Source organism: Elephas maximus, chromosome 17 (assembly GCF_024166365.1).
Source record: "Elephas maximus indicus isolate mEleMax1 chromosome 17, mEleMax1 primary haplotype, whole genome shotgun sequence".
Taxonomy (NCBI): Eukaryota; Metazoa; Chordata; class Mammalia; order Proboscidea; family Elephantidae; genus Elephas; species Elephas maximus.
Genome location: NC_064835.1, coordinates 32897727 through 32914133, shown reverse-complemented (window position 1 = coordinate 32914133; position 16407 = coordinate 32897727). Strand labels below are relative to the sequence as shown.

The 16407-nt window shown below is 37.9% G+C and overlaps 1 protein-coding gene across 5 annotated transcripts in view; it reads left to right on the top strand.

Moving 5' to 3' along the window:
• ARHGAP32 (Rho GTPase activating protein 32) overlaps positions 1–16407 on the top strand; it is a 411930-nt gene that overhangs the window by 308185 nt on the left and 87338 nt on the right. For all 5 annotated transcript variants that reach the window (XM_049857308.1, XM_049857307.1, XM_049857306.1 and 2 more), the window contains one exon: positions 1469–1546. In XM_049857308.1, coding sequence (XP_049713265.1) covers positions 1469–1546 — 78 coding nt within the window. The remainder of the gene's footprint in view (positions 1–1468; positions 1547–16407) is intronic.

The following is a 16407-nucleotide window of genomic DNA, read 5'->3' as shown; positions in this document are numbered from 1 at the left end:
TGATACCATCTCTGTTTGTTGAAAGACTGAGCAAAAGAACAGATGAAAGATGAAATGAACATTTATGCTATCAGATGCAAAAGGAGAGGAATTAAGTTTCCCCCTCTAAAAGTAAATATTGACCGGTGAGAGACAAAATGCTGACAGTTACGCAGTTTAAGAAAGAACAGTCTAAAATTGTTACTGTGTAGCATTTGAACTGTGCTCAAACTAAACCTTTTAGGTTCTGTACACAAAGGAATGTAGGTCTTGAAAGATGGTGTGTCTGTTAGCAAATATGGCTTTATGAAGATGGCTTATTTAAGACTTGAAAAACCTGTTGTGAATTAACAAAGAGAAATTCCTGAAAGAATCTAGTATACATTAGTCGCATAGCTCAACTGTGTTTTATCATAGATAGTATCACTTACTCTGGTTGAAAAATATAACTTCAGTTAATATATTATTAAAAATAATTATTGTAGTTCTTATATTTATGACTTTTTACAAGTTCATAAAAACTCACTACATTGTGTTTTATAGTGAAGAAAGTAAGCTATATAGTATTGTACCATCAATTGAAAGAAATATAAAACCTGTTGTCATCCAGTCGATTCTGACTCACAGGGATCCTATTGGATGGAGCAGAACTGCCCCCATAGGGTTTCCAAGGCTTTAGATCTTTACGGACGGAGACTGCCACATCTTTCTCTTGTGGAGTGGCTGGTGGGTTAAACCACTGATCTCTAGGTTAGCAGCCAAGTACTTTAACCACTGTACCACCAGGGCTCCTGAGGAAGTATAAACCAAAAAACCAAACCCATTGCCATTGAGTTGATTCTAACCCACAGCAACCCTAGAAGACAGAGTGGAACTGCCCCATAAAGTTTCCATGGAGCAGCTGGTGGATTTGAACTGCTGACCCTTTGGTTAGCAGCTGTATCACTTAACTACTGCACCACCAGGGCTCGGAAAGAAGCACAGTGATGATCACATTTTCCACTTACTAAGAATAACCCAGAAATGTTAGACATCTTAGGCCTTTTCCTACATGATTAAATAGGTATGTCAAGTGCTCAGCACAGTGCTTGGCACATGGTCAGCACTCACTAAATATAGTGCTAATAGAAACTAATTTTTCTAAATATAAGTATTTAAAACTACCCTCTATAAGAGGCTCTGATATTGCCAGCAGTAACAGAGCAGAAGTGATGATGATATGTTATAAATCTGACTTTAGGAAGTTATTGCACATGTTGGCTGGATCCCAGTCTTTGTACTGCTTAACTCTTTGTAGACCTCACCTTAAGAAAATGGTAAGATTATTGAATCTTTAAAGAAAGAGATGGTATGTTTTTCCAGAAATTATTAGCCAGGGAATAAGATAGTACTTTATGCTTTTGTAGAGTTCTCATACATTAAACTCTAAATGTAACAATTGGTTTAAAATATGACTAAAGACATTGTATTTAAAATTTTGTTTTTCTAGGTGGGCGACATCGTTTCTGTTATTGACATGCCCCCCAAAGTGTTAAGCACATGGTGGAGAGGCAAGCATGGATTTCAGGTAGGCAACAAAGAACTAGGTATGTGAAAGTCCCCAGAAGAGATTTTTTATGCTTCATTACTATTTCTAAGACACATTGACAACAGAATTTGTCATCAGAAATTTTGTCTGCAGTTGTAGAGAAATGTAGATGGTAACGATAATGGACCTGGATTCCCTTTTGTAATTATCATGGTGGGTGCTTTTCTCTCCTTTTTCATCTCTGAGCAGTGATACAGCTGAAGTGTGATAATAACTATTACATAAACATCGTGAGCTTTAACTCTATCTTAAATGTTGTCATTGTCGTCGTATACTGTTGAGTTGATTCTGACTCACAGTAAACCCTGTATGACAGAGTAGAACTGCACATGATGTTTTGTAGGCTGTAATCTTCACGGGAGCAGATCTCCAGGTCTTTTCTCCTGAGGAGCTGCTGGTGGGCTTGAACTGCCAACCTTTCTTCCCAGCCAAGTGCATTAACCATTGTGCCATCAGGGCTCCTTACATCTTAAATAAAAACTGAATATTAAGTTTTTATAAAATATATTTTATTAAAAAATAATAATAATAGGATTTCAAATAGTATATCAAGATGGTTAAGACCATGGGCTCTGGTGCCAGATTACCTCGGTTTTAATCCTGTTTTATCTTGGACAAATTACTTAACTTCTCTGTGCCTCAGTTTTTCCATTTGAAAAATGAGGTTTATAGGACTACTCTTTACGTCATAATGTCGTTGTGAAGATTAAATGTGTGTGGATAAAATATATAAAGTACTTGAAAGAAAGTCTGCTGCATATTTTTCTCTCAATAAAAGTTAATTTTAAAAATTAAGTATTTTGGATAATTTTGTTTATTTTACAAATTTATTTTTATGTCTCTCGTTTTCTATTACAAAAATGTGTATAAATTTGTAATATTAATTTTTTCTTTTTTTTAATTTTCTTTTTGGTGAAAATATACACAGCAGGTGTCTCCCTCCCCCAAATCCGTGCAAATACATGCCAAAAACTCTCCCCTATTCCACGGTTTCTAGATATAACGATCAGTGATATTGGTTAAATTCTTCACGTTGTATCCATGTTCTCATTATTTCTGTTCTAGTTGTTTCATTGCCATTTACTTAATCTCCTTGCCCCCATCACCCCAGCCTTCTCATCTCTACTTTAAAATAGCTGTTGACCCTTTGGTCTTACATAGATTTTTTTTTAAAGAAACACAATACTCAAGGGTGACAGTCTCTACTCTTTGGCCTAAACTGTTACTTAGTTCAAAGCGACTTCAGGGGATAGTTTAAATTCAAGGTTTGAAGAGCAACTCAGGGCCATAGTCTCAGGGACTCCTCCAGACTCCGTAGGTTCAGTAAGTCTGAATTTTTGAAGAATTTGAAGTTCTGGTCCACATTTTTCATCCTTTTTATCAGGATTTCTGTATTAAGTTCCTGAACAGAAGGTTCAGTAGTGGTAGCTGGGTACCATTTAGTTCTTCTGGCTCAAGGTGGAGGAAGCAGTGGTTCATGTAGACAAGTAGTCCTCTTGTCTAGTTCCTTCTGTTTCCTGGGTTTCCTTTCTTTTTTGTTCCAGACAAATAAAGACCAGTAGTTCTATCTTAGATGGCTGCTTGTAAGCTTTTAAGACCCCAGACACTACTCACCATACTGGGAGATAGAACATAAACTTTAAGAGCTATCTTATGCCAATTGACTGGATTGTCCCACGAGACCAGGACCCTAAGCCCTCAAATCTAGAGAACTGATCCCATGAGGTGATTGGATATGTCTAATTAGTATCAGCATCTGTAGCCCCTGCCGTTTTTGGGTTGTTGTTATCATTGCAAAACCATACACAGTCTAGTGTTTGCCCATTCATCCCTTTTCCCTGTGTACAGCTTATTGACATCAGTTACATTGGTCATGCTGTACAAACTTCACCCATATTCAGTGCCACTGTTCCCATTTCCATAAACAAAAAGTGATTACTACCCGAGGAGTGCTTCTTCCTGTCCCCTCCCCCTGTAACCACTAATGGACATTAGTTTCTGTATATTTACCTATTCGTGTCATTTAATAAAATTGAGAACATACAATATTTGTTTTTTTGTGATTGACTGACTTCACATAATATTGTCCAGGTTCACTCATGTTACAAGATATTCCGAGAACATCTTTTTTTTTTTTCTTTTTAAATAGCTGAGTAGTATGCCATTGTATGTATGTATCACATTTTACTTATCCATTCACTCAATAATGGGCATTTAGGTCATTTCCATCTTTTTGCTATTGTGAATAGTGCTGTGATGAACATAGGTGTGCGTGTCTGTCTGTGTCACTTCTGTTAGATCCCTAGGGTATATCCCTAGGAGTGGAATTGCTGGGTCATATGGCAGCTCTATCTCTAGTTTTTTGAGGAACCACCAGACTGTCTTCCACAATGGTTGTGCCATTTTGCATTCCCATCAACCATGGATGAGGGTTCCAGTTTCTCCACGTTCACTCCAACTCCTGTTATTGTCCTTTATTTATTTATCTTGGCCATCCTAGTGGGAGTGGTGGATACCTAGTGGGTATCTCATTGTGGTTTTAAGTTGCATTTCTCTGACTTCCAGTGTCTTTTCATGTGTCTGTTGGCCATTTGAATATTTTCTTTGGTTAAGTGTCTATTCATGTCCTTTGCCCAGTTTTTGGTTGGGTTATTTGTGTTTTTGTTATTCAATTATAGTTTTCTGTATATTTTAGGTATTAGACCCTTACTGATTATATCATGCCCAAGGACTTTTTCCTAGTCTGTAGGTTGTCTCTGCTCTTTTGATAGTCTTTGGATGAACATAAGTATTTAACTTTTTTGTGGTCCCAATTATCTATTTTGTTTTTTGTTGCTTGTGCATTTGTTGTTGTATTTAAAAGCATTTATAGAATTTCAATTTGATCACTAAGACCAGAAAAATAAAATCCACATGACTTAATCATCTAGTGCTGCTATAACAGAAATACCACAAGTTTTAACAAAGAGAAATTTATTTCTTCACGGTAAAGTAGGCTAAAAGTCCAAATTCAGGGCGTCACCTCCAGGGGAAGGCTTTCTCTCTCTGTCGGCCTTTTCATCAATCTTGCCCTGGACTAGGGGCTTCTCTGCACAGGGACCCAGGATACAAAGGATGCGCTCTTCTCCTGAAACTGCTTTCTTGGTAGTATGAATACCCTTTGTCTGTCTGCTTGCTCTTCTCTTTTATATCTCAAGAGATTGCCTCAAGACACAATCCAATCTTGTAGATAGATCCTGCCTCACTGACATAACTACCGTCCATCCTCCCTCATTAACAAGGATTAACAACATTTAGGAAGATCACTCAATACCAGGAATCATTGCCCAGCCAAATTGATACACACATTTTTGGGAGGACATAATTCAATCCATGACGCCATATTACCTCATAAATTTCCTTGTTTGTGCAGTTGGGGTCTTCCATCTGCGATGATTTTCATATCTGCTATGAATAATAGGTTTTTTAAATTAAATGTAAAACTAAGTAGGACACTTGAATTATCTTTTTTCTAATTAACATGACAGTTCACCATCTTAATGGAGATGAGCTTTAGCCTTAAGGATCTCAAAGATGATCAAAAAATAAATTTACCTTTAAAATGGCAGTTATGTTTTGGTCTTAGTCATTGCTACTAATGTTCTTATGACCTTAGACAAGTTATTTGATTTCTTTGGACTTCAGTTTCTTCTTAAAACCAAAGGGTTCTACATATAATGTTTCTAGTCTTCCTCTAGTCTAGTCTGGAAGAAGTACAGCCAGAATGCTCCTAGGAAGCGAGGATGGTGAGATTTTGTTTCACATAATTTGGACATGTTATCAGGAGGGACTAGTCCTTGTAGGAAGACATCATGCTTGGTAAAGCAGAGGGTCAGTGAAAAAGAGGAAGACCCTCAAGAAGATAGATTGACACAGTGGCTGCAACAGTGGTCTCAAACAGAGCCACAATTGTGAGGATGATGCAGGACTGGGCAGTGTTTTGTTCTGTTCTACATAGAGTCGTTATGAGTCGGAACTGACTGAATGGCACTGGGCAACAACAACAAGCCTTTCTCAACAGTTTAATTTTATGATTGTAAAAATATTAACAGATATTTCTTCATTTGTGTAACAGATATTTTTGAGGACTCTGTACTAGGTAGAGGTTTATATTCCTAACTATATTTAGACTCAAACAAAATTAGTTTATTGTCCAAATTCTTTTAAAAGTTAATCTAAATTAGCTAGTCTAAAAGTAGTTAAAAAATAGTTTATTGCCTAAACAAATTATTTAAAATAAAAACAGATTTTTTAACTTCAAGAATAGATTTGCAATTGATAATAAAAAATTGTGCACAAGGTGAGGCCAAGATGGTGGAGTAGTCAGATGCTTCTTTTGGACCATCTTATAACAAAGACCTGAAAAAAACAAGTGAATCTATTATATATGACAGTCGAGGAGTCCTGAACATCAAAGGCAAAACTGAAGAATTGGACTGAGCGGCAGGGGGAGGGAGAGACGCTTCAGAAGCAGTGAGGAGTTTCCAGACCTGACCTGGCAGGAATCGGCATCCTGAAGGCTGGATCAGCCTATGAGCGTGGTGAGGCAGGCAGTGCCATTCAGGACATGTTTGCCACATTGGGAAAGACCGTGAAGCAGAGAATCCACTCACACCTCCAGAATAAGTGAAAAACAGTGCTCAATTGGCAAAAGATAAGTACATGTGTCTAACCTACTGCATGGATCAAAAAACACCCCTTTGGGAAAAACCTCTTTCCCATTTACCTGCCCCCTTCTTGCTCTGCACTGGATTCTAGCTGTCTTCAGAGATTGCCATGTACCCTGGGCTGGAAGTAGATCTGTCACATGCCTTGAGCCATTCTCCTGGTGTTAGAGAGGGAACAAATTAACAAACAGGATAAAATAATCTGCCAACTCCCCTAAGCCAGGAAATCAGCAGAAAGAACTCCTTTGACTAGGCACAGGCATAAAGGTTCCACAGACTTTGAATGCCTTTCACCCCTGTATAGATCTTGTAGGCCCATTACAACAGTGTAGGGCCCATCACAACAGTGTAGGCCCTCATTAACACAGTAGAACAGGGTGTATACCTGATGTCTAACCTCAGCTGTATCAGTTATATGGTGGGAAGGAAGGTTTGTGACATTTGACACCACTCTGCCTATTAAGCAGAGTCCTCACCTACCCAAATCAGGGGCCTGAGGACTGGTGGCTCCACCCACAACACCTAGCCACCTGTGAGAGGGGTCCAAGATTAAGCGGTACCTCCCAGTCCTTACAGCCAACAGCATTGGGTGCCCATAGTCCAGCTGCAAAACCCACCTACCTATGCGCTCTAGGAAACAGGGACATGCTTTCCTCACAGACAGGGGTGGCCGTCAGCCCCTACCTTGCTCAGCGTGTGACACCCTACTGCAGCCAGATACCTGTGCCTACCCCAATCACCCCTGCCCATCTAGGACTGTAGGTGAGAGCCTGTACCACACATTTGATGACCGACTACCAGAACACCTGAGCTGAATCCATACAAGAAAATTAAACAGACTTCTGGGCTCACATACCCAGTAACAGCTCTAACCGCCTGGTGACAGGACTTTAGAGCTTCAAAGGCGCCAATAAGCAAATTAGTTCATGTGAGCAGCCTATTTGGACATAAGAAGCTAGGACACAGTAAGCAAACATAAAATAAATACACTAACTTATTGATGGCTCGGAGACAACAGCATCAGATCATGTATAAAGGCAGACTGTGATGGCTTCAGCAAGCTCCCAAAGAATCAAGAAATCATCCAGATGAAGAGAATTTCCTGGAATTACCAGAGGTAGGATACAAAAGATTAATATACAGAACTCTTCAAGAGATTTGGAAGGAAATCAGGCAAAATGCAGAACAAGCCAACCAGCACACAGACAAAACAATAGAGGAACTTAAGAAGATTAGAGAAGAGCATAATGACAAATTTAACAGGCTGCCAGAATCCATAGAGAGACAGCAAACAAATCCAGAAGATTCACTATAAAGTTTCAGAATTGGACAACTCAATAGAAAGTCATAGGAGCAGAACTGAGGCAATGGAATTCAGAATTAGTGAGACTGAAGATAAAACACTTGACATGAACATATTCGAGGAAAAATCAGATACAGGAATTAAAAAAAAATGAAGAAATCTAAGCATTATGTGGGACTCTATCAAGAGGAATAACCTATGAGTGATGGGAGTACCAGAACAGAAGGGAATAACAGAAAATACAGAGAGAATTGTTAAAGACGTGTTGACTGAAAACTTTCCAGATATCATGAAAGATGAGAAGACATCTATCCGAGATGCTCATCAAACCCCACACAAGGTAGATCTCAAAACAAAGTCACCAAGACATATTATAATCAAACTTGCCAAAACCAAAGATAAAGAGAGAATTTTAAGAGCAGCTAGGGACAAAGGAAAAGTCATCTCCAAAGGAAAGTCAGTAAGACTAAGCTCAGACTACTCACCAGAAATCATGTAGGCAAGAAGGCAATGGGATGATATATAGAAAGCCTTGAAGGAAAAAAATTGCCAGCCAAGAATTATATATCCAGCATATCTGTCTCTCAAATATGATGATGAAATTAGGATATTTCCAAATAAACAGAGGTTTAAGAAATTTGTAAAAACCAAATGGAAATTACAAGAAATACTAAAGGGAGTCCTCTGGTTAGAAAATCAATAACATCAGGTAACAACCCAAGACTAGAACACAGCACAGAGCAACCAGTCATCAACCCAGATAGGGAAATCACAAAAATAAAGCCAAAACACTGAAAATAGGGAAACAGAGACGTCATTCTGTAAAAGATGACAACATTAAAAAAGAAGGACTAAACAATGTAGTCATATATCATTCACATGGAGAGGAAGTCAAGGCAATATGAAGAAATAAAACATTGGTTTAAACTTAGACAAATGAGGGTAAATATTAAGGTAACCACAAAGGAAACTAACAATCGTACATGTCAAAATGAAAAACAAGCAAAACGTAAAGACTCAGCATATACAAAATCAGCAACAATGAAAAAGATGAAAAGAAAATACATAAAGAAAAACAACTCAGCACAGAAAATTAAGGGGAACAAAGAAACTGTCAACAACACACACATGCAAAAAAATACTTAAAAATGACAGCACTAAATTCATACCTATCAATAATGTACATGGATTAAATGCACTAATAAAGGGACAGAGGGTGGCAGAACGGATTAAAAAACACGATCCGTCTATATGTTGCCTACAAGAAATACACCTTAGGCTTAAAGACACAAACTAAAATTCAAAGAATGGAAAAAATATATCAAGCAAACAATCAGAAAAGAGCAGGAGTGGCAATATTTCTAACAAAATAGACTTTAAAGTAAAATCCATCACAAAGGATAAGGAAGGACACTATATAATGATTAAAAAGGGTCAGTACACCAGGAGGACATAAAACATATTAAGTATTTACCCACACAATGACAGGGCTCCAAAATACATAAACTCTAACAGCATTGAAAAGAAAGATAGACAATTGTACAGTAATAGTAGGAGACTGAAACACACCACTTTTGGTGATGGGCACAATACCCAGAAAGAAGCTCAGAGTAAAGTCATGGAAGACCTAAATGCCACAATCAACAAACTTGACCTCATAGACATACAGAATACTCTACCCAACAGTAGCCAAGTAAACTTTGTTTTCCAATGCACATGAAACATTCCCCAGAACAGACCATGTATTTGGCCGTAAAGCAAGTCTTAAGAGAATCCAAAGCATCAAAATATTACAAAGCATCTTTCCGGACTGTAAAGCTATAAAAGTAGAAATCAGTAACAGAAAAAGCAAGGAAAAAAAGTCACACACATGGAAACAGAATAATACCTTGCTCAGAAACTACTGAGTTATAGAAGAAATTAAGGATGGAATAAAGAAATTCACAGAATCAAATGAGAGTGAAAACACATCCTACCAGAACCTTTAACGCACAGCAAAAGCAGTGCCAAGAGGTCAATTTATAGCAATAAATGCACATATCTGAAAGGAAGAAAGGGCCAAAATCAAAGCATTAATGCTACAACTCAAGCAAATAGAAAGAGAACAGCAAAAGAAGCCCCTGGGCACCAGAAGAAAGCAAATGATAAAAATTATAGCAGAAATAAATGAAATAGAGAATAGAAAAATGCTGAAAAAGCTAATAAGACCAAAGGCTGGTTCTTGGAAAAGATGAGCAAAATCGATAAACCGTTGGCCAAACTGACAAAAGAAAAACAAGAGAGGAAGCAAATAACCTGAAAAGGAAATGAGATGGGTGATAGCACAACAGACCCAACTGAAATTAAAAGAATCATAACAGAGTACTATGAAAAATTATACTCTTAACAAATTAGAAGACCTAGAGGAAATGGACAAATTTCTAGAAACATACTACCTACCTAAACTAACACAAACAGAGGTAGAACAACTAAATAAACCTATAAGAAAAGAGATTGAAAAGTTCATTAAAAAAAAAAAAGCCCTGGCCCTGACGGCTTCACTGGAGAATTCTACCAAACTTTCAGAGAAGAGTTAACACTACTACCACTAAAGTTATTTCAGAGTATAGAAAAGGATGGAATACTCCCAAACTCATTCTATGAAGCCAAAATAGCCCTGATACTATACCAGGTAAAGACACCACAGAAAAAAGAAAATTACAGACCAATCTCCCTCAGGAACTTAGACACAAAAATCCTGAATAAAAATCTAGCCAGTAGAATTCCACAACATATCAAAAAAATAATTTAACCATGACCAAGTGGAATTCATACCAGGTATCCAGGGATGGTTCAACATTAGAAAAGCAATCAATGTAATCTATCACATAAATTAAACAAAAGAACCACATGATCTTATCAACTGATGTAGAAAAGGCATTAGACAAAGTCCAACACCCATTCATAATAAAAACTCTCAGTAAAATAGGAATAGAAGGAAAATTCCTCAACATAATAAAGAGCATTTATACAAAGCCAACAGCCAGCTTCATCCTAAATGGAGAAAGTCTGAAAGCATTCCCTTCGAAATCTGGAACCAGACAAGGATGCCCTTTATTACTACTCTCATTCAACATTGTGCTGGAGGTGCTCACCAGGGCAATTAGGCTAGATAAAGACATAAAGGGCATGCAGATTGGTAAGGAAGAAGTAAAAGTATCTCTATTCGCAGATGACATGATGTTATGCACAGAAAACCCTAAACAATCCTCAAGAAAACTACTGAAACTAATAGAAGAGTTCAGGAGAGTATCAGGATACAAGATAAACATACAAAAATCAGTTGGATTCCTCTACACCAACAAAGAGAAAATCACCAAATCAATACCATTTACAATAGCTCTCTAGGAGATAAAATACTTAGGAATAAATATAACCAGAGACATAAAAGACCTATACAAAGAAAACTACAAAACACTACTGCAGGAAACCAAAAGAGACCTATGTAAGTGGAAAAACATACCTTAGTCATGGACAGGAAGACTCAACATTATGAAGACGTCTATTCTACCCAAAGCGATCTACAGATACAATGCAATCCATATCCAAATTCCAATGGCATTTTTTAATGAGATGGAGAAACCACCAACTTCATATGGAAAGGGAAGAGGCCCCAGATAAGTAAAGCATTACTGAAGAACAACAAAATGGGAGGCCTCACACTACCTGATACTAGAACCTATTACACTGCCACAGTAGTCAAAACAGCCTGACTCGTACAACAACAGATACATAGACCAGTGGGACAGAATTGAGAATCCAGACATAGAATCATCCATCTATGAGCTGCCAATATTTGACAAAGGCCCCAAATCTCTTAATGGTGAAAAGATAGTCTCAACAAATGCTGCTGGCATAACTGGATATTCATCTACAAAAAGATGAAACAAGACCCATACCTCACACCATGCACAAAAACTAACTCAAAATGGATCAAAGACCTAAATACAAAATCTAAAATGAGAAAGACCATGGAAGAAAAAATAAGGACAATGCTAGGAACCCTAATACATGGCATAAACATCATGCCAAACTTTATTAACAATGTACAAACACCAGAAGAAAAACTAGATAACTGGGAGCTCCTAAAAATCAAATACTTATGTCAATCCAAAGACTTCACCAAAGCAATAAAAAGATTACCTACAGATTGGGAAAAATTGGGGGCTACAACAAATCCGATCAGTGTCTAATTTCTAAAATCTACAAGATACTGCAAAACCTCAACACCAAAAAGACAAACCAGTTAAAATTGGGCAAAGGATATGAACAGGCGCTTCACCAAAGAAGACATTCAGGTAGCTAACAGATACATGAGGAAATGCTCATAATCGTTAGCCATTAGAGAAATGCAAATCAAAACTATAGTGAGATAACATCTCACACCAGCAAGGCTAGCATTAATCCAAAAACACAGTCAGTGTTTGAGAGGTTGTGGAGAGAGTGAAACACTTACACACTGATGCTGGGAATGTAAAATGGTTCAGTCACTTTGGAAATCGATTTGGTGCTTCCTTAAAAAGTAGAAATGGAAGTACCATAGAATCCAGCAATCCCACTTCTTGGAATATATCCTAGAGAAATAAGAGCTCTCAGACAAATAGATATTGTACATAGTTATGTTCAGTGAGGCACTGTCCACAGTAGCAAAAAGATGGAAACCTAGGTGCCCATCAAGGAATGAATGGATAAACAAATTATAGTATATTTACACAATGGAATGCTACACAACAGTAAAGAACAATGATGACTCTGCGAAACATAACATGGATGAATCCGGAAGGCATTATGCTGAGTGAAATATGTGAGTAATAAATAACAAATATATAAAAAAAACAAAAACCCAGTGCTGTTGATGGGACCACTATTATAAGAACTCGAGAAAAGGTCTAAAGACAGAAGAAAACATTCTTTGATGGTTACAAGGGTGGAGAGGGAGGGGGAGGGGTATTCACTAACTATATAGTTCACAAGAATTATTTTAGGTGAAGCGAAGGACAGGAGAAGTCAACACAACTGGTCTAAACCAAAAGCTAAGAAGTTTCCTGGATATAACCAAACACTTTGAGTGACAGAGTAGCAGGAACCAGGGGGTCTAGGGACCATGGTTTCAGAGGACATCTAAGTTGATTGGCATAAGAAATTTTATTAAGAATATGTTCTGCATCCCACTTTGGTGACTGGCATCTGGAGTCTTTAAAGCTAGCAAGTGGCCTTCTAAAATGCATGAATTCATCCCAACCCACCTGGATCAAAGGAGAATGAAGAACATCAAAGGCAAAAGGAAAATATGAGCCCCAGAGACAGAATGAACCACATAAACTATAGACTCCATCAGCCTGAGACCAGAAGAAGTAGATGATACCTGGCTACCACCAATGACCACCCTGACAGGAAACACAACAGAGAGTCCCTGATGGAGCAGGAGAAAAGTGGGGTGCCAAACTCAAATTCTAGTGAAAAGACCAGACTTGATGGTCTGAATGAGACCGGAGGAACCCCAGAAGATGTGGCCCCCGGACTGAACTAAAAGCATTCCCGAAGCCAACTTTTCAGACAAAGATTAGACTGGATGATAAGGCATAAGATGATACTGGTGAAGAGTGTGCTTCTTGGCTCATGTAGATACATGAGACTAAATGGGCAGCTCCTGTCCAGAGGCAAGATGAAAAGACAGAGGGGGACAGGGGCTGGTCGAATGGACATGGGAAATACAGGGTGGAGAGGAAAAGTATACTGTCATATTGTAGGGAGAGCTACTAGGGTCACATAAGAATGTGTGTATAAGTTTTTGTATGAAAAACTGACTTGAACTGTAAACTTTCACTTAAAAGGGCAAAAAAAACAAAAATTGTGCACGTAAGAACAACTGTTTTTCATCCTGATTGGTCTCCCATCTCGGAAAGGCACACATGTCTGGTTAGATCATTCTGGAGCATGCCTTTGAGAAGAGGAAGTGATGGGGGATGGTGAGGGCTCATAAGACCAGGAGCAAATCTTGAGAATGTCACCATCAAAACTTATTTTAAAAAGGACTCCAGTGTTTTAAAGAGAGAATCCACACAATTCACTCTTCTTTTCCTAAATACTAGTTCATTTTTATTTATTTTATTTGTGTTTTAGGTGAACGTTTACAGAGCAAATCAGTTTTTCATTAAACAATTAATACACAAATAGTTCTGTGACGTTGGCTGCCAACCCTGCTATGCGTGAGTGCTCCGCCTTCTTAACGCTGGATTCCCCATTTCCATTCATCTAGCTCTCGTGTCCCTGCCTGCCTTCTCGTCTTTGCTTTTGGGCTCGTGTGCCCATTTAGTATCATATACATGGATGAACTATGTGTTATTGTTTGCTTTATAGGCCTGTCTAACCTTTGGCTAAAGGGTGAACTTCAGGATTACTGGTTCATTGTTAAAAGTACATGATGACTAACACTGGTCTGAAGTGGAAGGTGTTAGGAGAGGCAACTGTTGAGTATATCTTAGGTGCAAGGTACTGCTAGATACTTACAATGGTTTCATTAATCTTCACAAAACTTCAAGGTAGTTACTATCACTACCATCTTATGGGAGAAAACAGAAGTTCCATAAGCAGCCATGATTCCAAATCAGTAAGTGATGGAGCTGGGACTGTCTCACATTCCATGGAGAGCACTAAACATGATTTCTACCAGACCAAACCAAACTAGCCATCAAGTTGATTCCGACTCATGGTGACCCCGTGTGTGTCAGAGTAGAACTGCACTCCAGAGGGTTTTCAGTGAGTGAGTTTTCAGAAGTAGATTGCCAGGGCTTTTGGGTGATTTGTACATCTATCAAATCATTAACTGTCTCCACCTCAATCTTTATCCTATTTGGAAGAACATCTTTTCTTCCCAACTCTCAAAAAATGTTGTGAAGATCAACCAACAATGGACTGTAAGGCATATATGTTTACTTATGGAGACTTTTTTAATTTTAATTTTCATGATTAATGTATGCCAGGGGAAAATTCCTGTGCTGGCTATTTGTGTTGTTCCCTACCCCCATTAGGTATTTTTAAATTGTAAGAGTGTCCCCTCTTCAAATAGTCTGTTAAGAGTGAAAGATAAACATAATTTTTCCATGTACCTGATGATTGTAAATCTGAGCCCCCTTTATATTCCAATTTTAAAATTTCACGTAACTGAAATAATAGCTTAGTTCAATGGTTTTCATATTTTTTTTAACCCAGTAGGACTGTTGTTAATCAAACAGAGTCTTATACAGAACCTCAGTGTGAGAAAAAGATAAAAGCAGAGCTGCTCTGGTTAATTCAGAGGTCAGAAGCCCTGGGCCTTAAGCCTTGTGGGGAAGTACCTGATCGACTCCCCTTCAGCTTCCTGCAGCAGCCCAGGGAGACCTCAGTGGAACGGTGCATGAAAACCACTAGTTTAGGTTACTATAACATACGTCATTTTATGCAGTGGATATATTATACAAAAAATTATTTTACAGTTTTAATTTTTATTTGTTACTACCCTTTTGGAAAGAATTATATTTTTTATCTAAATTATATCCGAATGCCTAGTATTTGATATTCCTCTGTAGATGGGTGTTACAAATTTAGAATGTAAAAGATAATCCTATTTTTAAATGCTGGCTTTGGATTGTTCTGGAGCAGGTAAACTTCTTGAACAGTCTAACCTCCTTGTTTCTTCTCCAGCTTACTTCTCTCCTCATGTATTTTTTATTGACTCTTAGGGGCTCCATTAGAATATAAGCAGAGAAAAAAAAAAAATAAAGTTCAGAAAGACTTTGGGTTTGTGAAAGATGTTGTTAAAACTAAACAGAATAGATTTAAAGAACTTAATGAACAGACATGAGATTCTGGATTTCAGTATTAGTGAATTGTCATAATCTGTTCAAGGAATACAGCCCAAGAGTACTGTACTGCTGTCTTCATTCTTCTGTTACCAGTAATTCTGTCTCCTCTCCCTCCACCACTGATTCTCAAACTTTAATGTATGGAAGAATCACTAAGGAAACATTAAATATCAAATGCTGGGCCCTAAGCCCCTAAGTTCTGTTTCAGTAGTTGGGGGATTAGATGTGAAACTGTAGTTTTATCCGTGTGATTCTGGCTCAGGTGTTCCTCAGAGATAGTGCTCACACTTTGACGTTATTGAATCTGCTTACCAGCCGGTGGTTGATAAAGATTAGCATTTTGTCAAGTTTTATCCAGTGTGTTTTGTACCAACCCAGATGATAATTTAGTCATGAGATCAGAAAGATTAGTTCGTCCATGTGTTTAAATTATACTGTGCTCTTTTCTTAAGCTTCTGTGAGTAGGAGGTGTGAAATTATATTAACCAAAAAAGAAAAAAATAAATAAACCCCTTGCTGTTGAGTTGATTTTGACTCATAGCAACCCTAAAGGATAGAGTAGAACTGCCCCATAGGGTTTCCAAGGAGCAGGTAGTAGATTCGAACTGCTGACCTTTTGGTTGGCAGCTGAGCTCTTAACCACTGCACCATTAGCTGCAGTAATTTGAAATTCTGAAACCTGAGTTTTGTGGTCTTCTGTTGGAGCCCTGGTAGTGCAGTGGTTAAGAGCTCGGCTGCTAACCAAGAGATCATAGTTCAAATCTCCCAGCCACTCCTCGGAAACCTGATGAAGCAGTTCTGTTCTGTTCTGTCTTTTAGGGTTGCTATGAGTCAGTATCAAATCGACAGCAACGGGGTTTTTGTTTGATTTAAGGACAATATTGAATCTTTTACCTTTGTTTCCTGAGATGTTTTGTCATATTTTATATATCAGAAGAACAACTCTTA